At 53.6% G+C, this 21162-nt stretch overlaps 3 protein-coding genes across 8 annotated transcripts in view; 2 read left to right on the forward strand and 1 right to left on the reverse strand.

Moving 5' to 3' along the window:
* Positions 1–86: 86 nt before the first annotated feature.
* On the reverse strand, positions 87–5900 carry CENPT (centromere protein T). Of its 2 annotated transcripts, XM_033219728.1 has the most exons (13): positions 5555–5900; positions 4378–4468; positions 4150–4237; positions 3934–4030; positions 3676–3812; positions 3498–3534; positions 3148–3290; positions 2328–2483; positions 1703–2026; positions 1360–1453; positions 601–777; positions 408–512; positions 87–324 (listed from the first exon to the last, which is right to left on the reverse strand). In XM_033219728.1, exons 1-13 carry the CDS (start codon positions 5662–5664, stop codon positions 201–203), a joined length of 1683 nt encoding a protein of 560 aa, XP_033075619.1. In that variant the 5' UTR covers positions 5665–5900; the 3' UTR covers positions 87–200. The 2 variants fall into 2 exon arrangements, with proteins under 2 accessions (XP_033075619.1, XP_033075620.1); XM_033219729.1 differs by lacking the exon at positions 2328–2483.
* A 9725-nt stretch (positions 5901–15625) lies between these two features.
* THAP11 (THAP domain containing 11) lies at positions 15626–17721 on the forward strand. Its single transcript, XM_033219730.1, has 2 exons — positions 15626–17342; positions 17474–17721. The coding sequence occupies exon 1, from the start codon at positions 16094–16096 to the stop codon at positions 17024–17026; it is 933 nt and encodes a 310-aa protein (XP_033075621.1). The 5' UTR covers positions 15626–16093; the 3' UTR covers positions 17027–17342; positions 17474–17721.
* Positions 17722–20260: 2539 nt separating this feature from the next.
* The window catches only part of NUTF2 (nuclear transport factor 2), a 28277-nt gene continuing 27375 nt past the window's right edge, over positions 20261–21162 (forward strand). For 3 of the 5 annotated variants that reach the window (XM_033219734.1, XM_033219733.1, XM_033219735.1), the window contains exon 1: positions 20540–20985. The gene's annotated coding sequence lies outside the window, so the exon portion shown is untranslated. Of the gene's footprint in view, positions 20513–20539; positions 20986–21162 lie in introns of those variants that run through there. The other 2 variants (XM_033219731.1, XM_033219732.1) reach the window with 2 other exon arrangements.

Below are 21162 nucleotides of genomic sequence, written 5' to 3' on the forward strand. Positions count from 1 at the left end.
CCATTCTCCAGACTGTGCTGGGGAGTTGTCAGGGGGAATCAGTCCTTGCCTGGCTGGCCCCAGGACATGCACCAAAATGCAGAATATTCTGTTTATGACACTTTATTGATGCTGGGGGGGCGGGTAGGGAGGAGACCTGGAGAAATATGTGGGAGCAAGAGGCCCCAGGTGGGGACAGGGAAAGTGTCGAGGCCTGGCCACTACTGGGCAGGGAAGACAGAGTTGCCACTGTACGCACAGGGGATGAGCAGCTGCCGGTACTCCAGGGGCAGGTGCCGCTCCACTAGCACGTGCAGTGAGACTTGGTCGGTGACCAGGCCCTGCCTGCAGTGGAGGAAAAGAAAGGACGGGCAGAATCAGCGCCAGAGCTCCCCCAGCCAGCACCCTCACACCTTCCGCCCTCTCACCGCCGCATCAGCAGCTCCAGGTCCTCTGGCTTCACAGTCTTGCGGCCAGCATGAGCAGCAAATACCTCCAGGTCATCACAAAGATGCTGGAAATATTTATCTAGGCTGCCAAGAAGGTGGGGATAGAGCAGGCTGAACAGTCTGATCATGACCTAAGGGGTTCCTCTCCCTACCCCATGTGCCCAGGACTCACCACTTCTCCACCATCTCAAGAGCCTTCCTCTCCATGGGCATCTTGGCAAAGAAGCTAAAGAGTTTCACATAGTGGCTCAGTCCAGCCTTGTGGGGATCTTGCCGGGGCCTGGGGCTGGTGGTCCGGGGCCTAGGGGGATGCCTGACCAACAGAGGATCTGCAGGCTCTGAAGATAAGCTGAGGGCAAGAGTGGACAGAGGGAGCTGAACTTGCCTCAGGAGGCCCTTATTCAAGGGCAAGTCTTGCTGGCTCCTGCTGAGGCTGGGGACCATGTGGCCCTTGGCCAGCCAGGACCAGCAGCCCTGACCACCGGCTGAGGGGCAGTTGGGTCAGGGGGCCACAAAGAGGCCAGTCTTTCCCTGGGGCTCTGTTCCTCCACAGTCGACTTGACATCCTAGTTCAGGCTTATCTATATTGGTATCTGCTTGGGTCCATGACCCCAGGCCTTAGAATGGACAGTCTCTTCCCTTACTTTACTGCTGCCTTTCCCGATTCTGCTAATCATCCCCCAGCAAGACTTTTCTGACTACAAACCGACCACATACTTTCCCCTTTCCCCTTACCCAGGCTCCTCTAAGCTCTGGAGGCAGGCACCAGGATGGCAGGGGTGCTCTTGGTGAGCTCTCCCCAGCCCAGCTCAGGCTGCCCTGCTAGGTAATCATCTGCATACCCGTAGGATGGGGGAGGACCCTATGCACACAGTGTACCCAATGATCCCTTCCCAAGAGGCCCATGAGGAACGGGGTTGTGGGATCTTACACTGCAGCACCAGGCGGTGGGGCTGGCTCAGGAAACTGATGATGTTGCCTGGCCTGGAGAGACTCAGGGGTGCTGGAGGCCGACTCTGGACTTGCTACAAAGGAAGAAGGGTGGGGTCACAGGAATTCCAGGCCTGACCATCTCACCCAGGCCAGCACAGCCACAGTATTTCTGTACTGTTTCTGGTGGAACCCATCTAGCTCCAGCCAAGGGGGTGCCCCTCACAGTCTCCCTGAACCCCTAACACCACCAGTGCCCGGAAACACAACCCAGGCAAGCCCTTTCTGTGTGCTGGGGCCTGAACACAGCTGTCACCAGTCACCCCCTGCACTGGGCCTCTTACCTGCCTTGCTAGAGGCATCCTCATCCCCTGAAGATGCTCCTGGCCCCTCGGCCTCAGCAGTCCCCTGGGATCCCTCTGCTTCTGTCACCTGTGTGTGTCCCTTGGGCTCTTCTGCCCTGCTGGGTCCTTGTGCTCCTGTTGCCTCCATTTCACTCACACTCACACCTTCTTCTTCCATCTTTTTCTCTGCCTCTTCAACTCCATCGGGTAAGGGCTCTACTTCATCTTCTCCGGAGACACCACTGCTGGTGCTCAGGAAGCCCAGAGCAAAGGCATCGACCTCCTCTGCCTCTCCTGCCAGAAACTGGGCTGGTTTCCCAGGGCCTGAGTGAAGGGAAGAGAATACAGGCTGGAGATGCAGCAGGCCAAGACTGCATAGCTCAGAGAAGGGTAAAGATGGACTAGCAGACCCAGCCCTGCCCAGTGAGGAAAGACAAAGCCAGAGGCAGCACCAGGACATGGATCTGAAGTCTCCTGGCCCAACATGGACTCTGTTCTTAGATGAAGGAGGCAGCCACAGCCAGGGGGCTCTAGGGGCACAGAGGGCCTTGAAGAAGGAAAACGACCATTGTCAACTCTCACCCAAGCTAAGTTTGGCTCCAGGCCATCGGCGCCACACACTCACTATTGTTCTGCAGCCCAGGCCCACTGCTCTGTGTCCTGCGACCTGCAGCCTGCTCAGCGTCTTCAGCCCCAGTGTGAGGCGTGCAGGGCAGGGAGTGGTACACGGGGGAGCCAACTGTGGGCTGAGAGAAGGGCTGGGTGTCCTCCAACACAATGTCTGTGGGCAGAGTAGTAACAGGTTTTGAGGCTGTCACATGGAGATCGGGGCCAGCTGGCTCTCAGCTTATTCCAGGCCCACTGGCTGCTACTCAGCGTTGCCAGAGCCTGGACAGTGGGCCGCATGAGTTCGCCCTGAGTGGCCTTCAGAGAAAGAAGACAATCTAGCACATGAGGCCTTATCTCCTACAGCCCTCCTTGCTTACCTTCCTGTTCCTCTGCCTGGCAGTCCCAAGCCCCCACAGCTGCGCGCCCACCAGCTGCCCACTTAAAAAACCTCTTTGCTGCTTGTTCTGCTCCTTCTTCCCAAACTCTCTTCTTACCCTGGTGAACTTGTTTTCGGCAATCAGCCTCCCAGGTCAGCTCAAATTGGCTAGCTGATCCTGAAACCTGGCCCCTTTCAAAAAGTTTCGGCCACACCACACCCCTTTCCAACCTCCAGCCCTATAGTTTAAGGATATGGGGCCCTGGGAGACACTGAGAGACCAAGGTAAGGGGCCCCCTGTGGAAAGAAAGCAGAAATTCCTTGTAGACCCACTGACCAGAGTTGCTCGCTGTCCTTGACCCCACCGAGAGGGGTGCAACCCTGACTCAGCATCACCTCCTATCTGTCATGGCAGGGAGAGCTTTCCCCAAAGGCCAGCAGGGGAAAACCTCAACCTTACTTGGAGGAGCCAAGGAAGTATCTCGCAGATCCCGCAAAAAGGCACCCACATCTACAGCTCGGCGGGCGGGAGGTCTGCGGGCCAGGCCAGGCCTCTGAACTGACTGTGGCTGAAGAGGTGTGGCAAAGGTCAGGTTGAGGGAGCTGGTGAGAGGGGGGAGGCACAGAGGAGTCAGGTACCTGAGACCCAATTTGCCCAGAGATCCCTCCATCTGCCCTGCGGCTCTCATCTCTTAGAACAGAGCCAACATGCTGTGAGGCTAAAACTGGCAGGGAGTAGTGTGGCCAGATTCTATCCCAGGCAGCACCTCCCTCCCCAAGCCTCTCCTCCACCCACCCCCAGAACAGCACCTGGTGAGGGAAGAGGCATCAGCATTCCCTTGAGGCTCTGTCAGCAACCGGCAAGATAATGTAAAAGAAGAAAACCATGGTAAGTGATCCAGGCCCGTGAGGGCCCTCTCTCAGGACTCCTCAGCCTCTCCAGAGGACAAGAGGGAGAGAGTAGCAAAAGTGGTGTCCAGGGCCTCACCTCGGGAGAGAGGCAGCCCCTGGTCCACTCCCTGCTGAAACATCGACAGTCGCAGCTTCTGTTTCCTCCTTCCAGGGGCCAGCAGACCTGGAGCCAGGGTTGTGGAGGGCTCGAGCTCAGGAAGTTGCAGCTCCAGGCTATAAGAATGGAGCTTAGCTCAGACAGGCCAGGAAGTCCAATTCTGGCTTTTGCGACCCCCAAGAAACTCCCTGACTAAGCTGCCCACAGCACAGTCCAAGGGGGTGGAGTTCTGTGTACCTGCCACGACTGCTCTCTCTTCTGGAGGGTTGGACCACCTGTGGTGCTGGCACTGGCTTCACTACCGACTCGGGCAGCAGGATGGAAGATTCCGGGGCTGCAGAAACACCAGGGAGAGGGTGGGGCTGACAGAACAGGTCACCCTGAATGAAAGATACCACAAGACTGGTGTTGGACTGGTACCTAACTCTGACCGGCAGGCCAGCACTCACTCACCAGTTAGTAGGATGTTCTTCAGCAGCGTCCGAGGTGTCTGTTCCTCCAAGTGCCCCCTGGCCTGAACATGGGCCGATCTGCCAATAGACTATTGGCAAAAGCACCAAGCAACCAGTCTGTCCGTTTGCCTTGAGATTTCCTCAAGGTGGGCTCCAGAGCAGAGTTAGACCTCAACCCCCCTCCCCGAAGCAGCCAGGGCTCTTTGGGGTCAGGGGGCTGGGTACTTACCCTGGCTCCACGGGAACGCCCTTTGGCTATGGTTTTTGTTTGGCCACTCAACCTCCTGGAGGAAGCCCTTTCAAGCAGGGCTCTCTGGGCTCTGCGTAAAGACCAGCAGCGCTGAGAATTACAGTGAGGAGGGATAGAGAACACAGAGACATGCCTTCATCTGGGTCTTGGTCTGAAGGCTTTTTCCCTCAGGGCTAGGGACCCAGAAACCACTTGCCCCTACTGTCACCCCTGTTCCCAGCCCTATGTCAGCAGTGTGGATGAACAAGACCCCTGGGGTATGGGAATAGAGACAGCATATGAGTGAACCAACCAGGAGGGTCTGGGAAAGGTTTCACAGAGATGACTTCAGCATAATCACAAAGGATAAGTAGGGGTTAGCCACACAGACAAGAGGAGCAATTGGAAGAGCATCCATCCCAGACATGAAAGTAACAATCCATGAAGGATATTAAAGTATTTTAAAATCTTTTAAGAACGTGGTACCCCAGACACCTTAGTCTCTGGGTGTTCCCAGGGCGCAGCTCCCACCTCATGGGTGTAAAACCTATAATGAATGGCTTCTCATTCCCTATAAACTCCATTGTCCCAGTCTGGCAGATGTCAACGTATGCATTCTATGCACCATGAGCTCACCACAGCCCTCACCCACCGCCACTCCCACCAAGTCAGGCCAAATTCCCTGCTCCTTAGCAAAGCATCTTCCGGTTGCTGCCTCCCAACTTCTGCCCAGGCTGTCCTCTAGCTCATTTCCCATTTCCAAGCTGGAGACAGTAAGACGATGCGCAGGAACAGTGGGAACCCTCGGGCAAAAAAAAAAAAGTTCAGGGCAAATGCTTAGGCAAACCCTGGCTGGTTTGAGGAAAGCAGCCTAGAGAACAGAGCATAAGGTGAGATTCTGAGCGCCTATCCTCCATCTCCAGTGGCCGAGGCCCCAAAGACTCGGGATCAGTCAGGTTCTGTGGTCCCGAGGGCTGGCTGCTGGAGCCCTGGGGGCAGGGGCAAAAACCGCTGGCCCGGGCCCGGCTAGAGCAATAGAGCCAGTTCTCAGAGTCCCAGGCCCTGCTACTCTCTGAGACTTAGTTTCCCTCTCGAACAGAGTCGGCCCTGGGTCCCACCCAGACCCCATTCCCCAGTCCCTCTAGTTGCTCAAGTACTCGGGGAGCCCCTCACATACCCAGCCCGAGCACTCCGGGGTCGCCGCGGGGTGCGCGGGTCCGCTGTATCCAGCACGCGTCGCAGCAGAGTGCGCGGCGTGGGGTCGCCGTCAGGGTTGTGGTCAGCCATCGTCTCGGCCTCGGGCCCTCCAAACCGCCCAGCCAGCAGCGGTGTCCGCCTTCCCGCCGCCACAGTTAAGGTAACTCTCGCGATGCTCCCGCACAGCCCCACGGGAATTGTAGTTCTCGCCCTATCCCAGCTCGCGGGGTGTACGGTGATGGTTGCAAACTCGGTCTGCTTTGGAGGCAGCCTCGCTGCGGGTAAACCTCGGTTAATGTAATGCAAGCAGCCCAAGTCTTGGCTTCTTCATCTGTAAATTGAGGTTGATACCCACCTAATAAGGAGCTTGTAATGATTCAAGGAATTAATGTTTAACTCATAGAGTCTAAAACACGGTAAGCCAGGGCATTGGTAACTAGCAATTGCTATTATTAGAAGGCTCTCTCATTCCCATCTCTCTCTCCGAAGATGAGGAGAGACGCTTGGGCCAGGAAAAAGAATTTTATCCTACATACGACCTGGTTAGATTTGCTTTTGCAGGCTAGGCGGTGGCTCACGCCTGTAATTCCAATACTTTAGGACACCGAGGCAGGAGGATAGCTTGAGCTCAGGAGTTCGAGAGCAGCCTGGGCAACATAGTGAGACCCCCCCCCACCCCCTAGTCTCTACAAAAAATAAAAATAAATTAGTCAGGCATGATGGTGCGCGCCTGTAGTCCCAGCTAATTGGGAGGCTGAGGCAGGAGCATTGCTTGAGCCCAGGAGTTCAACACTTCAGTGAGTCGTGATCGCACTCCAGTCTGGGCAACAGAGAGAGACCCTGTCTCAAAAAACAATAAAAACATTTTGAAAAGATCTGCATTTGCAAATCTGTCTATAGGGCCTATCTCTATCAGAAGAGACCAGGAAGCTCCAAGGCTAATAGGCTGTTTGTGATCCAGCACTGCTGTTATGATCTCCAAACGTGAGCAATTTTGAGATGAATTCTGGCTCTCAAAAGTTCTATTAATGTTTTTCCCATTACCACATCTAAGAAAATAAATAAATAAATAAAAATTGGATTTTCTTTTGAGACAGAGTTTTGCTCTTGTTGCCCAGGCTGGAGTGCAATGGCCCAATCTCAGCTCGCCACAACCTCCACCTCCCAGGTTCAAGCAATTCTCCTGCCTCAGCCTCCCGAGTAACTGGGATTACAGGCATGCACCACCACACCCGGTTAATTTTGTATTTTTAGTAGAGATGGGTTTTTCTCCATGTTGGTCAGGCTGGTCTCAAACTCCTGATCTCAGGTGATCTGCCTGCCTCGGCCTCCCAAAGTGCTGGGATTACAGGCGTGAGCCACTGGACCCAGCCAATAAAAATTGTTAACGCTAGAGATGCTGACCATATTCTGTTAGTGTTTTCCTCCGTATTTTTCACTGACTGACAATCCCCTCACCTTAAGTTTTCATGGCAACTGAATTAGAACTTGGTTTCTGAGTATTCCGTGGAGTTCCCTTTCCCAAAATCTGCACCAAGATCAAGTGTAAATTATCAGATACCTGACACAGGCATGGGCATATTTGTGTTTGTGTTAAAAAAACCTGAGCCAAGAAGTCCAGGCATGGTGGCTCATGCCTGTAATCCCAGCACTTTGGGAGGGTGAGCCGGGGGGATCACTTGAGGTCAGGAGTTCAAGACTAGTCTGGCCAACAGGGTAAAACCCCATCTCTACTAAAAACATAAAAATTAGCCGGGTGTAGTGGCATACACCTATAATTCCAGCTACTCTGGAAGCTGAGGCAGGAGAATCGCTTGAACCCTGGGAGGCAGAGGTTGTTGAGATCCGGCCACAATACTCCAGCCTGGGCAACTAAGCAAGACTGCATCTCGAAAAAAAAAAAACAAAAATAAGCAAAAAATTAGATTATTGCTTCTCAAAATAAGAGAACTGTAGAGAAAAAGCTATCAATATTCCTTGTCATTTAGATCCGATATCTGTGTTATGACTCAATTTGCTATCCTTTTGCAGACATATGTCCATGGTTACTACCTAAATGCAGATGTTTTTTGTTTTTTGTTTTTTTGAAATGTTCTCCTGCCTGTCTCCTGAGCAGCTGGGATTAGAGGCAGACACCACCATGCCCAGCTAATTTTTGTATTTTTAGTAGAGACGGGGTTTCACCATTTTGGTCAGACTGGTCTCGAACTCCTCATGATCCGCCCACCTCAGCCTCCAAAGTGCTGGGATTACAGGCATGAGCCATGGTGCCTGGTCTGCAGTTTTGTTTTTGTTTTTGTTTTTTTTGAGACGGAGTCTGGCTCTGTCGCCCAGGCTGGTGTGCAGTGGCTGGATCTCAGCTCACTGCAAGCTCCGCCTCCCGGGTTTACGCCATTCTCCTGCCTCAGCCTCCCTAGTAGCTGGGACTACAGGCGCCCGCCACCTCGCCTGGCTAGTTTTTATTTTGGTATTTTTTAGTAGAGACGGGGTTTCACCGTGTTAGCCAGGATGGTCTCCATCTCCTGACCTCGTGATCCGCCTGCCTCGGCCTCCCAAAGTTGCTGGGATTACAGGCTTGAGCCACCGCGCTCGGCCGCTGTTTTTGTTTTTTAAGACAGAGTCTCACTCTGTTGCCTGGGATGGAGTGCAGTGGCACAATCTCAGCTCACTGCAACCTCTGCCTCCCAGTTTCAAGCAATTCTCCCTGCCTCAGCCTCCCAAGTAGCTGGGATTACAGGTGCCTGCCACCACACCAGGCTAATTTTTTGTATTTTTAGTAGAGACAGGGTTTCACCATGTTGGCCAGGATGGTCTCAACCTCCTGACCTCGTGAGTCGCCTGCCTCAGCCTCCCAAAGTGCTAGGATTACAGGCGTGAGCCACCACACCCGGCCCCAGCCTGCAGTTTTAAATTATTTATTCATTTTCTGGTAAAACCATGAACTACTGAATAATATGGAAAAAAACAAACTTTTTTTTTTTTTTTGAGATGGGGTCTCGCTTTGTTGCCCAGGCTGGAGTGTAGTGGTGCAATCTCAGCTCACTGCAACCCCTGCCTCCTGGGTTCAAACAATTCTCCTGCCTCAGCCTCCCAAGTAGCTGGGATTACAGGTGCCTGCCACCACACCAGGCTAATTTTTTGTATTTTTAGTAGAGACAGGGTTTCACCATGTTGGCCAGGATGGTCTCAACCTCCTGACCTCGTGAGTCGCCTGCCTCAGCCTCCCAAAGTGCTAGGATTACAGGCGTGAGCCACCACACCCGGCCCCAGCCTGCAGTTTTAAATTATTTATTCATTTTCTGGTAAAACCATGAACTACTGAATAATATGGAAAAAAACAAACTTTTTTTTTTTTTTTGAGATGGGGTCTCGCTTTGTTGCCCAGGCTGGAGTGTAGTGGTGCAATCTCAGCTCACTGCAACCCCTGCCTCCTGGGTTCAAACAATTCTCCCTGCCTCAGCCTCCCAAGTAGCTGGGATTACAGGTGCCCACTACCACCCCTGGCTAATCTTTTTTTTTTTCTTTTTTTGAGACGGAGTTTTGCTCTTGTTGCCCAGGCTGGGGTGCAATGGCGTGATCTCGGGTAACCGCAACCTCCGCCTCGTGGGTTCAAGTGATTCTTCTCCTGCCTTAGCCTCCCAAGTAGCTGGGATTACAGGCATGTGCCACCACACCTGGCTAATTTTGTATTTTTAGTAGTGATGGGGTTTCTCCATGTTGGTCAGGCTGGTCTTGAGCTCCCGACCTCAGGTGATCCACCTGCCTCAGGCTCCCAAAGTGCTGGGATTACAAGCGTGAGCCACCCTGCCCAGCCTAATTTTTTTTTTTTTTTTTTTTTTTTTGAGACAGAGTCCTGCTCTGTCTCCCAGGCTGGAGTGCAGTAGTGCAATCTCGGCTCACTGCAAGCTCCACCTCCCAGGTTCACACCATTCTCCTGCCTCACCCTCCCGAGTAGCTGGGACTACAGGCACCCACTACCACGCCCAGCTAATCTTTTGTATTTTTAGTACAGACGGGGTTTCACCGTGTTAGCCAGGATGATCTCAATCTCCTGACCTCGTGATCCACCCGCCTCGGCCTCCTAAAGTGTTGGGATTACAGGCGTGAACCACTGCGAAATTTTTTGTATTTTTAGTAGAGACGGGATTTCGCTATGTTGGCCAGGCTGGTCTCCAACTCCTAACCTCAGGTGATCCGCCCTCCTTGGCCTCCCAAAGTGCTGGGGATTACAGGCGTGAGCCACCGCACCAAGGCTTTTTTTTTTTTTTTTTTTTTTGAGACAGAGTCTCGCTCTGTCACCCAGGCTGGAGTGCTGTGGCCGGATCTCAGCTCACTGCAAGCTCCGCCTCCCGGGTTCACGCCATTCTCCTGTCTCAGCCTCCCGGGTAGCTGGGACTACAGGCGCCGCCACGTCGCCCGGCTAGTTTTTTGTAGTTTTTAGTAGAGACGGGATTTCACCGTGTTAGCCAGGATGGTCTCGATCTCCTGACCTCGTGATCCACCCGTCTCGGCCTCCCAAAGTGCTGGGATTACAGGCTTGAGCCACCGCGCCCGGCATTTTTTTTTTTTTTTCTTGAGACAGGGTCTCGCTCTGTCACCCATGCTGGAGTGCAATGGTGGGATCACAGCTCACTGCAGATCTCAACCTTCTGAACTCAAGCCACCCTCCCACCTCAGCCTTCTGAGTAGTTGAAATTACCAGAGTAAGCCACCATGCCCAGCTAATTATTGTATTTTATGTACAGGCGGAGTTTCGCCATGTTGCCCAGGCTGGTCAAACATGTTTCAAAAAAAATTAAAACATGAGCTTTGGCTGGGCGTGGTGGCTCACGCAGGAGAATCACTTGAACTCGGAGGGTGGAGGTTGCAGTGAGCCAAGATCGCACTCCAGCCTGGGCGACAGAGTGAGACTCCGTCTCAAAAACAAACCAACCAACCATGAGCTTCATTCTTTGCATAGCAGTATTCTGTTTGTTCACATAATTAAATATTATAATTACTTGTTTTAAAAAAATTACTGGGATGGGCCGGGCGCGGTGGCTCACGCCTGTAATCCCAGCACTTTGGGAGGCCGAGACGGGCAGATCACAAGGTCAGGAGATCGAGACCATGGTGAAACCCGTCTCTACTAAAAATACAAAAAATTAGCCGGGCGCGGTGGCAGGCGCCTGTTGTCCCAGCTACTCAGGAGGCTGAGGCAGGAGAATGGCGTGAACCCGGGAGGCGGAGCTTGCAGTGAGCCAAGATCGCGCCACTGCACTCCAGCCTGGGCGACAGAGCGAGACTCCGTCTCAAAAAAAAAAAAAAAAAATTACTGGGATGAAGTGAGGCAGGGAGGAGTAAAGGAGAATGGCAGGGCTAAACTAATGTGGGGTCTTGCAGGCTCTGGGAAAGAGTCTGGACATTATTATTATTATTATTATTTTTTTTTTTTTTGAGACGGAGTCTCGCTCTGTTGCCCAGGCTGGCGTGCAGTGGCCAGATCTCAGCTCACTGCAAGCTCCGCCTCCCGGGTTTACGCCATTCTCCTGCCTCAGCCTCCGGAGTAGCTGGGACTACAGGCGCCCGCCACCGCGCCTGGCTAGTTTTTTGTATTTTTTTAGTAGAGACGGGGTTTCACCGTATTAGCCAGGATGGTCTCGATCTCCTGACCTCGTGATCCGCCCGTCTCGGCCTCCCAAAGTGCTGGGATTACAGGCTTGAGCCACCGCGCCCGGCCTATTTTTTTTTTTTTTTTGAGATGGAGTTTCGCCCTTGTTGCCCAGGCTGGAGTGCAATGGCACCATCTTGACTCAAAGCAACTTCTGCCTCCTGGGTTCAAGCAATTCTCCTGCCTGAGCCTCCCAAGTAGCTGGGATTACAGGCATGTGCCACCACGCCTGGCTAATTTTGTAATTTTAGTAGAGACAGGGTTTCTCCGTGTTGGTCTTGAACTCCTGACCTCAGGTGATCCGCCCACCTCAATCTCCCAAAGTGCTGGGATTACAGGCGTGAGCCACCATGCCCAGTGAGTCTGGACATTATTCTAAATGGAATAGGAAGCCACTGGAGGAATTTAAGCAGAGGTATGACACATCAGATTTTATTTGGCAGCCATGTGAAGAAAAAATTGCAGAAGAGGCAAGATTGGAGGCAGGGAGACATGCGACGAGGTTCTTGCCTTTCTCCAGGGGTGATTAAGACAGAGAATGAGCTGGGCAGTGGAGGTGAGGAGAAAGCCATGCATTCCAGATATGCTTTGAGTTAGAAGATTAAGTGTAGATGACAGGTGATTTTATGTACTGGAAATTAGAGTTTCATTGGGCATAATTTTAATATTCTGTGCATAAATAAATTACATCAATTTGGCCTCTCACCACTTTTTGAGCAAGGTGAGTCCTGAGACAGGTAGAGTTTGAACCATAACAGTTACAATGATCTTTTGCTGAATTTTATCTCTATTACACACGTTTTATAAAAATTTAAACATGGCCAGGCACGGTGGCTCATGCCTGTAATCCCAGCACTTTGGGAGGCCAAGGCAGGCTGATCACCTGAGGTCAGGAGTTCGAGACTGGACAACATGAAACCCCATCTTTACTAAAATCACAAAAATTAGCCAGGCATGGTGCACATGCTTGTAGTCCCAGCTACTTGGGAGACTGAGGCAGGAGAATGGCTTGAACCCAGAAGATGAAGGTTGCTGTGAGCCGAGATCGTGCCATTGCACTCCAGCCTATGTGACAGAGCAAGAGTCTGTCTCAAAAAAAAAAAAAGGCAAAGTGCGGTGGCTCACACCTGTAATTCCAGCATTTTGGGAGGCTGAGGCAGAATTGTTGAATCCGGGAAGCGGAGGTTGCAGTGAGCCTATATTCTGCCACTTCACTCCAGCCTGACCAAGAACAAAACTCCACCTAAAAAAAAAAAAAACACACACACACAAAACAAAAATTAGCTGGGCGTGGTGGTGCACGCCTGTAATCCCAGCTACCTGGGAGGCTAAGGCAGGAGAATTGCTTGAACCCAGGAGGCAGAGGTTGCAGTGAGCCAAGATTGCACCACTGCACTCCAGCCTGGGCAAGAGAGTGAGACATCCTCTAAGAAAAATAAAAATAAAAATTAAATAAATAAATAGGCTGGGCGCGGTGGCTCACGTCTGTAATCCCAGCACTTTGGGAGGCCAAGGTGGGTGGATCACCTGAGGTCAGGAGTTCAAGACCAGCCAGTCTAACATGGTGAAACCCTGTCTCTACTAAAAATACACAGAATTAGCTGTGCGTGGTGCCCGGCGCCTGTAATCCAAGCTACTTGGGAGGCTGAGGCAGGAGACTCTCTTGAACCCAGGAGGTGGAGGTTGCAGTGAGCCGAGATCACACCACTACACTCCAGCCTGAGCAACAAGAACGAAACTCCGTCTCAAATAAATAAATACATAAACAAACATGTAATATGTGTGTTCATGTTTATACTGTTATATAAATGATTCACCCAAATGAATGCGTATCTTTTACCAGGGGCTACACATAGTAGAGAACGCATTTCTGGATTTTTTCTGGCTTTTTTTTTTTTTTTTTGAGGCGGAGTCTCGCTCTGTCGCGGGGACTGGAGTGCAGTGGCCAGATCTCAGCTCACTGCAAGCTCCGCCTCCCAGGTTCACGCCATTCTCCTGCCTCAGCCTCCCGAGTAGCTGAGACTACAGGCGCCCGCCACCTCGCCCGGCTAGTTTTTTTTGTATTTTTAGTAGAGACGGGGTTTCACCATGTTAGCCAGGATGGTCTCGATCTCCTGACCTCGTGATCCGCCCGTCTCGGCCTCCCAAAGTGCTGGGATTACAGGCTTGAGCCACCGCGCCCGGCCTGGATTTCTATTTTTAGTAGAGATGGAGTTTCATAATGTCGGCCAGACTGGTCTTGAACTCCTGACCTCAAGTAATCCGCCTGCCTTGGCCTCCCAAAGTGCTGGGATTACAGTCCTGAGCCACTAAGCACAGCCTTTTTTTTTTTTTTTTTTTTGAGACAGAGTCTCACACTGTCACCTGGGCTGGAGTGCAGTGGTGTGATCTCCGCTCACTGCAACCTCGACCTCCTAGGTTCAAGCGATTCTACTGCCTCAGCCTCTTGAGTAGCTGGGATTACAGGTGCCCGAGACAACGCCCGGCTAATTTTTTTTTATTTTTAGTAGAGACGGGATTTCACTATATCAGCCAGGCTGGTCTCGAATTCCTGACCTCGTGATCCGCCCGCCACGGCCTCCTAAAATGCTGGGATTACAGATGTGAGCCACCGCTTCCAGCCCTATTTTGTTTTTATGCCAAATACTATAATTAGAAATAATGTATATTAGGTTTCCATTTTATGCCTGTGACCTGCTACCAGGAGAGAAAAAATGAGGAGTGAGAGTTAGGTGAAAGGGTAAAGAAAGACAAAAAAAATTGGGAGGAGACCAAGATCATGTCTTTTGTGGGAATATGGATGGAGCTGAGGGCCATTATCCTTATCAAACTAATGCAGGAACAGAAAACCAAATACCACATATTCTCACAAGCGTGAGTTAAATGATGAGAACTCATGAACACAAAGAAGGGAACAACAGACACTGGGGTCTACTTGAGGGAGGTGGGTGGGAGGAGAGAGAGGAGCAAAAAGATAACTATTGGGTACTGGGCTTAATACCTGGGTGATGAAATAATCTGTACAACAAATCGCAGTGACACGACTTCACCTATGCAATAAATCTTCACACGTACCCCCGAACCAAAAATAAAAGTTTTTAAAAAATTGGGAGAAGGAAGAACTCGGCAGAGGAGGGCTAGTTTGCAGGTAATTCCCCTGAAGGACTGCCTGGCCCCTCCCTGGCTTTCCACAACATTTTGTGTTCTTTAAAACATTTTCCCCGGCCAGGCGCTGTGATCCTAGCTCATGCCTGTAATCCTAGCACTTTGGGAGGCCGAGACTGGCGGATTGCCTGAGCTCAGGAGTTCGAGACCAGCCTAGGAAATATGGTGAAACCCCTTCTCTACTGGGAAAAAAAAAAAAAAAAAAAAATTAGCCAGGCATGGCGGCGTGCGCCTGTCGTCCCAGCTACTCGGGAGGCTGAGGCAGGAGAATTGCTTGAACCCAGGAGGCGGACGTTGCTGTGAGCCGAGATCTCACCACTGCGCTCCAACCTGGCGACAGAGTGAGACTCCTTTACACACACAAAAATATTTGCCTCAAAGAAGTTGAGGTAGGGGGGACGTGTATTGTTACAATGCAAATCCTTTCGCATTAAATCCTTTAATAGCTCTCAGTGTGGCCTGCAGAATAAAACCCCAAATCCTTAACATGTCCCAGTTTGGTATTTTCCTACGCTTGGTCGACCCGGGCCACCCCCTTCCCGGTTCTTTAAGGGCGGAGCCTAGCTCTTTTCTGCCATGTGGCCTTACAGACTGGTTCCCAGGACAAGAACTGGGTACTTCTCCCTACCCAAGCTTTCGTTCGTTTTTTATTCCTGGCCACCCCCCTCCCCCCCTCCCATTTCTCTGTTCTCCTGTTCATTCCTTTAGAGCGATTACTTTCTGTGAGTAGACATCCATTCGCGTGCATTCAGACCTATTATCCAAAAGACAGACGCTCATCCGTCTAGGCAGGCAGGCTCCAAGAGAGGAGCCCAGTCGGTATGACTCCCGGAAACTCCGTGCACTGGGTCAGCCACATAGTAGGCGTCTACTGGAGACTTTGTTTAGGTCAGTGAGTCAACGCAGGCAGCAGCTGAATCAGGAGAGAGTCCCCAACGCAGACAAAGGGGCTCCTGAGACCCTTCCGGGCGCCGAGGCCTAGGTTTCGTCTCCCTCTGCTGCAGCAATGCCGTCGACTCAAAGGCGCTCAGGGCTGGGGAACTGGTTCTGGCAAACAGCACAATCTCGCCCGAATCCTGGTCCGCAGTAACTCGATCTTTCCCTTAGGCGGCGCTTCTAGTCGCAGGCGCCCAGTTCAGCGCGAGGCATCACGGGATTTGTAGTCTCCGTGGGCATATACCCACCGCGCTTGCGCACCGGTGAGGCGCGCACCGCCCCGCTCCACGCCCCTATCAGGATTCGGGTCCTGGTAAGGAGCAGTCCAGGCGACAGCGTTCCAACCTAATAAGCCTCTCTCGCCCGCCGGGGACAAGCCGGGCTGGAGAAAGAATCTGCTCTTCGGAGGCTGGCGCAGTGCCTTGGAAGGCGGCCAGAATCCCCACACACCCGCCCCGGAAGTGAGCGGCTCCTGGCGCAGGGCATTGTGGGGGGCGTAGTCTCTTTCTCAGGCGGTCCTTCGCGGCGTCCCCGGGGCCGACTCCCGAGCGCAGGCGGGCAGCCAGGCGGGCGGCGGGGCGCGGGCCGGCAGGAAGCGTATTCTGGGCACGGGGCGCCGGGCGGGCCGGCTGCGCCGAGCGGCAGTGGTGGGATACCACCCAAGGCCTCGTGCGGCGCCGCCCGTCGAGGGGCGGGCGGCGGCGGAGCCACTGGGCCGTCGAAGGGCGCAGGAGGCCGGTGGGCCGGGCCGGGCCGCGAGGCGCAGCCATGCCTGGCTTTACGTGCTGCGTGCCAGGCTGCTACAACAACTCGCACCGGGACAAGGCGCTGCACTTCTACACGTTTCCAAAGGACGCTGAGTTGCGGCGCCTCTGGCTCAAGAACGTGTCGCGTGCCGGCGTCAGTGGGTGCTTCTCCACCTTCCAGCCCACCACAGGCCACCGTCTCTGCAGCGTTCACTTCCAGGGCGGCCGCAAGACCTACACGGTACGCGTCCCCACCATCTTCCCGCTGCGCGGCGTCAATGAGCGCAAAGTAGCGCGCAGACCCGCTGGGGCCGCGGCCGCCCGCCGCAGGCAGCAGCAGCAGCAGCAGCAGCAACAACAACAGCAGCAGCAGCAGCAGCAACAGCAGCAGCAGCAGCAGCAGCAGGCGTCACCCTCTGCCTCCACTGCCCAGACTGCCCAGCTGCAGCCGAACCTGGTGTCTGCTTCCGCGGCCGTGCTTCTTACCCTTCAGGCCGCTGTAGACAGCAGTCAGGCTCCGGGATCCGTGCCGCCGGCGCCCATCACTCCCACTGGAGAAGACGTGAAGCCCATCGATCTTACAGTGCAAGTTGAATTTGCAGCCACAGAGGGCGCAGCCGCTGCGGCCGCCGCGTCGGAGTTACAGGCTGCTACCGCAGGGCTGGAGGCTGCCGAGTGCCCTATGGGCCCCCAGTTGGTAGTGGTGGGAGAAGAGGGTTTCCCTGATACTGGCTCCGACCATTCGTACTCCTTGTCGTCAGGCACCACGGAGGAGGAGCTCCTGCGCAAGCTGAATGAGCAGCGGGACATCCTGGCGCTGATGGAAGTGAAGATGAAAGAGATGAAAGGCAGCATTCGCCACCTGCGTCTCACCGAGGCCAAGCTGCGCGAAGAACTGCGCGAGAAGGATCGGCTGCTTGCCATGGCTGTCATCCGCAAGAAGCATGGAATGTGAACTGGTGCCCCGGCGGCCTGCTGGACTCCCAGACCCCATCCACCCAGGGGACTCCAGGCCATTGTTGAACTCCTCTATACTCCTGGGGCACTGGTTGACAGTACTGAGGCTTAAGGCAGCTGGACTCTCTTGCTGGTGACCTGGCATCCTGAACTGTTTCCTCCTGAAGTGGAAGCTGGGGCCTTAGACTCTGCCCTGGTGACACCAGCAATTATGACTTTGTCTACCCTTCCTCCCCAGTTATTGTTGCAGATTCTGGTTAAGCAGAGGCTTCAGAACCACTGAACTTGAAACTTACCCTCTAGGGATGCAGGTGGTATGTCCAGGGACTATGGGTTTGGGATAAACCATACCTTAAGGTTGGTCAGCAGTCAGACAACTCTAATGTGTGTAGTGATAAGAGATTCAAGTAACATCAGTTCTCCTTTTCATGCTTTTCCTTCCCAGGTGCAGCCTGTGATTCTGATGGGGACTGGTAAATCTGTGCCTCTGCTTCCTAGGATTTATTTTCCCAGGAGACCATTTACAAGGGGATCTGGATGATCTGCTGATGGAGATCCAGCTTGCCAGGGACTTAGGTTTATCCTGTTTTGTTTGCTACTGGTTACAAATTCTATTTTCTGTACAATTAGTCAGACTAAAGTTTTCACTGTGTTTGTTTGGCAAAACAAATTAAACAAAAAGTAAGGTTTTTATTTGGGTCTCGCCATTTTTACAAAAACATAGTTAAATGTCCTTGAAACATGGGGAAATAGGCCTCAGCCTATTTGAAAGACCAGGCTGACCCTGAAAGTAGAGATGCTTGTGACCAGGTTTTTCCAAAAATGGACCCTAAGCACATGGATCCTGGCCTTACGAGGTCCTCACAGAGTTCCTGGCCCAGCTCACCCTAAAGAGTTTGGAAACTGCACCAAATGGGCCCAGTTTGTCCGTGGGTTATCTCCCTGTATCCTTTCAACAAGAAGGACCAACTGGTAACTAAACTATATTGTGATAGTTCGCCTTTGAGGGTTTTGAATTCTCAGCTGGGATTGAATTTTGCTCACCATGACATCCCTTAGGCTTAACACAGCCTCTGGTATGCATGTGCATGGAGTTATTCTACGAACTAGTAAGACCACAGCTGGAGCTAGCCAGAGCTTCTTCAGGCACAAGGACTCTTGTATAGATACCTTGGCCTTGGTACACCTTTGGTGTGACAGATCTGTATTCACAGAGGGCATTAAGAAGTTGGGAGGTGTGATCCCTTGACTCATTTTCTTGGTTGCCTCTTAATTTTTTTTTTTTTTTTTTTGAGATGGAGCTTTGCTCGTGTTGCCCAGGCTGGAGTGCAATGGTATGATCTCAGCTCACTGCAACCTCTGCCTCCTGGGTTCACGCGATTCTCCTGCCTCACCCTCTCGAGTAGCTGGGATTACAGGCGCCGGCCACCACATCTGGCTGATTTTTGTATTTTCAGTAGAGACAGGATTTCACCATGTTGGCCAGGCTGGTCTCGAACTCCTGACCTCAGGTGATCCGCCTGCCTCTGCCTCCCAAAGTGCTGAGATTACAGGTGTGAGCCACCCGCCGAGCTTCTATCTTTTCTTATATTGGATATTGTAGGGGCAAGGATGACATTGTTTTTGTCTGTAGCTCCAAGTAATTTAGCTCAAAGCCAGTGTCTCAAAGTGAATGCCTTTAAAGCTGTGGGTTTACTGTGGGTGGTGGGGTACAAATAGAGACTTTCAGACCCCATAAAATATGACTCTCTTCTGTTAATTATGGACAAAGCCATCTGCCTGGGGCCTTGCCTGTGGCAACATGCTGGAATGGTCCTAAAACTCAAGTCTCTGTTTCCCTTCTAGTCCCTTAGCACTGAGTTGGGAAAGAAGTCCGGTGGGGAAGAAGGGGTGAGACATAGGTTGTGTGGGTGCCTGGTTGGGGGATGGACTGGAACTCTGCCTTCCTAGGATTAGATCTGGCTGGTAATCAGGTGGTGGAAGCACAGCAGTGCCCTTTGTTGCTCCTATTGGGCCCGTCTCTCATCTTCCGGGTTTCCTTCCTTGGAGTGAGGCCTTTTCCAGGCTGTAGCCATGCTCTTCAGTGCATCCTTGAGCTCCTGTTTATTGAAGGGACTTCTGCTGTTTCTGCCTTGGCTCCCTTGAGGCTCTCAACAGTACTCCCTGGACCCTCTCTGGTGTTTGGAGGTTATGGGCAGTGTTTTGGCTTCTTAGGGAGAAGACAGTTCACAGAGCAATGGAGATCCCAGATGCAGATGTACAAGCGGGGCAATGCAGAGTTCTCACTAGCTGAGTAGTAAGCATCTAGTCTGGCAAAGTGTAATGTTGACAGACCTGAGATTTAAAAAACAAGCGTGGTCCGATCTTACCAGTCATCTCTTGGAGGGGTAGCCTAGGGGTGGGTAAAGGTGCAAAACTCTTCTGGAAGAACATGAGTACTGAGAGATCTCCGGCCAGGAGGGAAGGCTAGGAGTTGCCTGGAGAGGCCTTGCAGCCATTTCCCTTACTTGTGGTACCCCAGGTTGGCTGCAGATGTCTTTGCCAAGCACAGGTCTGACCTAGAGACTGGCCTTACCACAAATGTTTGTGTTACCAAGGAAACAATGAAATGGGCGTTGAAAGGAAAGGGCAATGGGTAGGAAGAGAACTATTTACAATCTGGTCACTTAAATCCCAGGGAAATTTTGGGTGAGTCAAGTTATTTCTTTCCTCATTAATAAAAATGAAACACTTAGCTGCTCTGTCTGCTGCAAAAAAACCTTACAGAATGTTTTGGGGACTCCTGACTGTAGAAGTTTGAGAGTAACCTCTCCAGCCAAGCCCCATCTGAGGGACATCTGAGTCTCCGGCCCAAGAACAGCCTAGCCTGCTCGAAACCAGCTTTGGGCCCAGCTCGCCCAGGGGCAGGCGAACGAACGTTACAACTGCAAGAGCTTTGCGTTCCGCCCGGGATGGTTAAGGCCACACAGCTCGAAAGAGCAGCAGCGGCCGCCATAGCCCCAAGGGGAAGGGGTTTCGTGAGCGGAAACGGCCCAGGGGCCCAGGGAGGGGCAGCTGGGCCAGCTTGGGGCCGGGCTGGGCTCCCACGGAGGCGGGGCCAACCCCCACCCCAGTGCACAGACCGGGCGGGGCCGAGCCAGCTGAGACCAGGCAACAACTGAGCCCTGACCCTAGCCTGGCGCCAACCTCCAGTGTTCCAGAGGCTTCCACTAGACCACAATTCTCAGGGGCTTGCCCCGGCAGCCTCCCTCCCTGGCTTAGCCTCACCTCCCGCGCTGCGGGCCGTGTCTGGGCCTCCGCGCATAGCACACCGGGAATTGTAGTTTTCTCTCGGCGTGCTCATGCCGGAAAGGGGGGGCGGTGGGACTGCGTCTCCCAGAGTGCAGCGGGGCGGGCGAAGGAAGGCAGGGGGGAAGGGACAGTCGGTCGCAGACCGCGCTGGGTTGCCGCCGCCGCCGCTGCCGCCATCGTGCCAGCCCCTCGGGTGAGTGTCGGGGCCAGCACGCCGGGGCGGGGGCTGGGCCGCAGGAGCCGCTCTCCGGGCTGCCGGGACGCTCCGCTGAGAGTCCCCGGGCGGCCCCTCCCCTCCCCCCCCCCCCCGGCGGCCCGAAGCCGCGCGGGGCCCGGGCCATGTGTCGAGCGCGGCTCCGCCTCCCGCCGGTCCTGTGAGGCGGCGGCCGGGGGGAACGCAGAGAGAGCCAGCCAGGCGCCTATCTGGGCCGTACCGTGCTGGTGGCTGGTGCACTGGCCTGCGCCATGGCCGGGCCTTTTTCTCTAGTCGGGACCATCCGGATGGGGCCTTAGGGCCCCGCCCCGTCTAGCCTGGCCCGGCCTGCGCGAGCCCCGCAAGCTCTGCAGGCTGGCTAGCGGGCAGACCCCAGTCCCACGTCCTGCTACCCACCTACGAAGGATCCGGGGATGGGCAGCGCCACCCGGCCCGCTCCAGAGTCAGCATGGGTAAGGGCGCCCGCCTGCCGCAGCCGGGGCTTGGGCCCCTCACCCTGTTCCCGACCATAGCTCGGCCGGGGTGTAGGTGAACGCCCCCTGCTTGTCTGCCCCTCGGGAGTGTACGTTTCTTACCGCTCCCTCTGTGGAGCCCGTACTAGAGTTCTCGCAGGGAGGGCAGGGTCAGGG

The sequence above is a fragment of the Trachypithecus francoisi genome, unplaced genomic scaffold (genome assembly GCF_009764315.1).
Source record: "Trachypithecus francoisi isolate TF-2019V2 unplaced genomic scaffold, Tfra_2.0 Lachesis_group10, whole genome shotgun sequence".
Lineage (NCBI taxonomy): Eukaryota > Metazoa > Chordata > Mammalia > Primates > Cercopithecidae > Trachypithecus > Trachypithecus francoisi.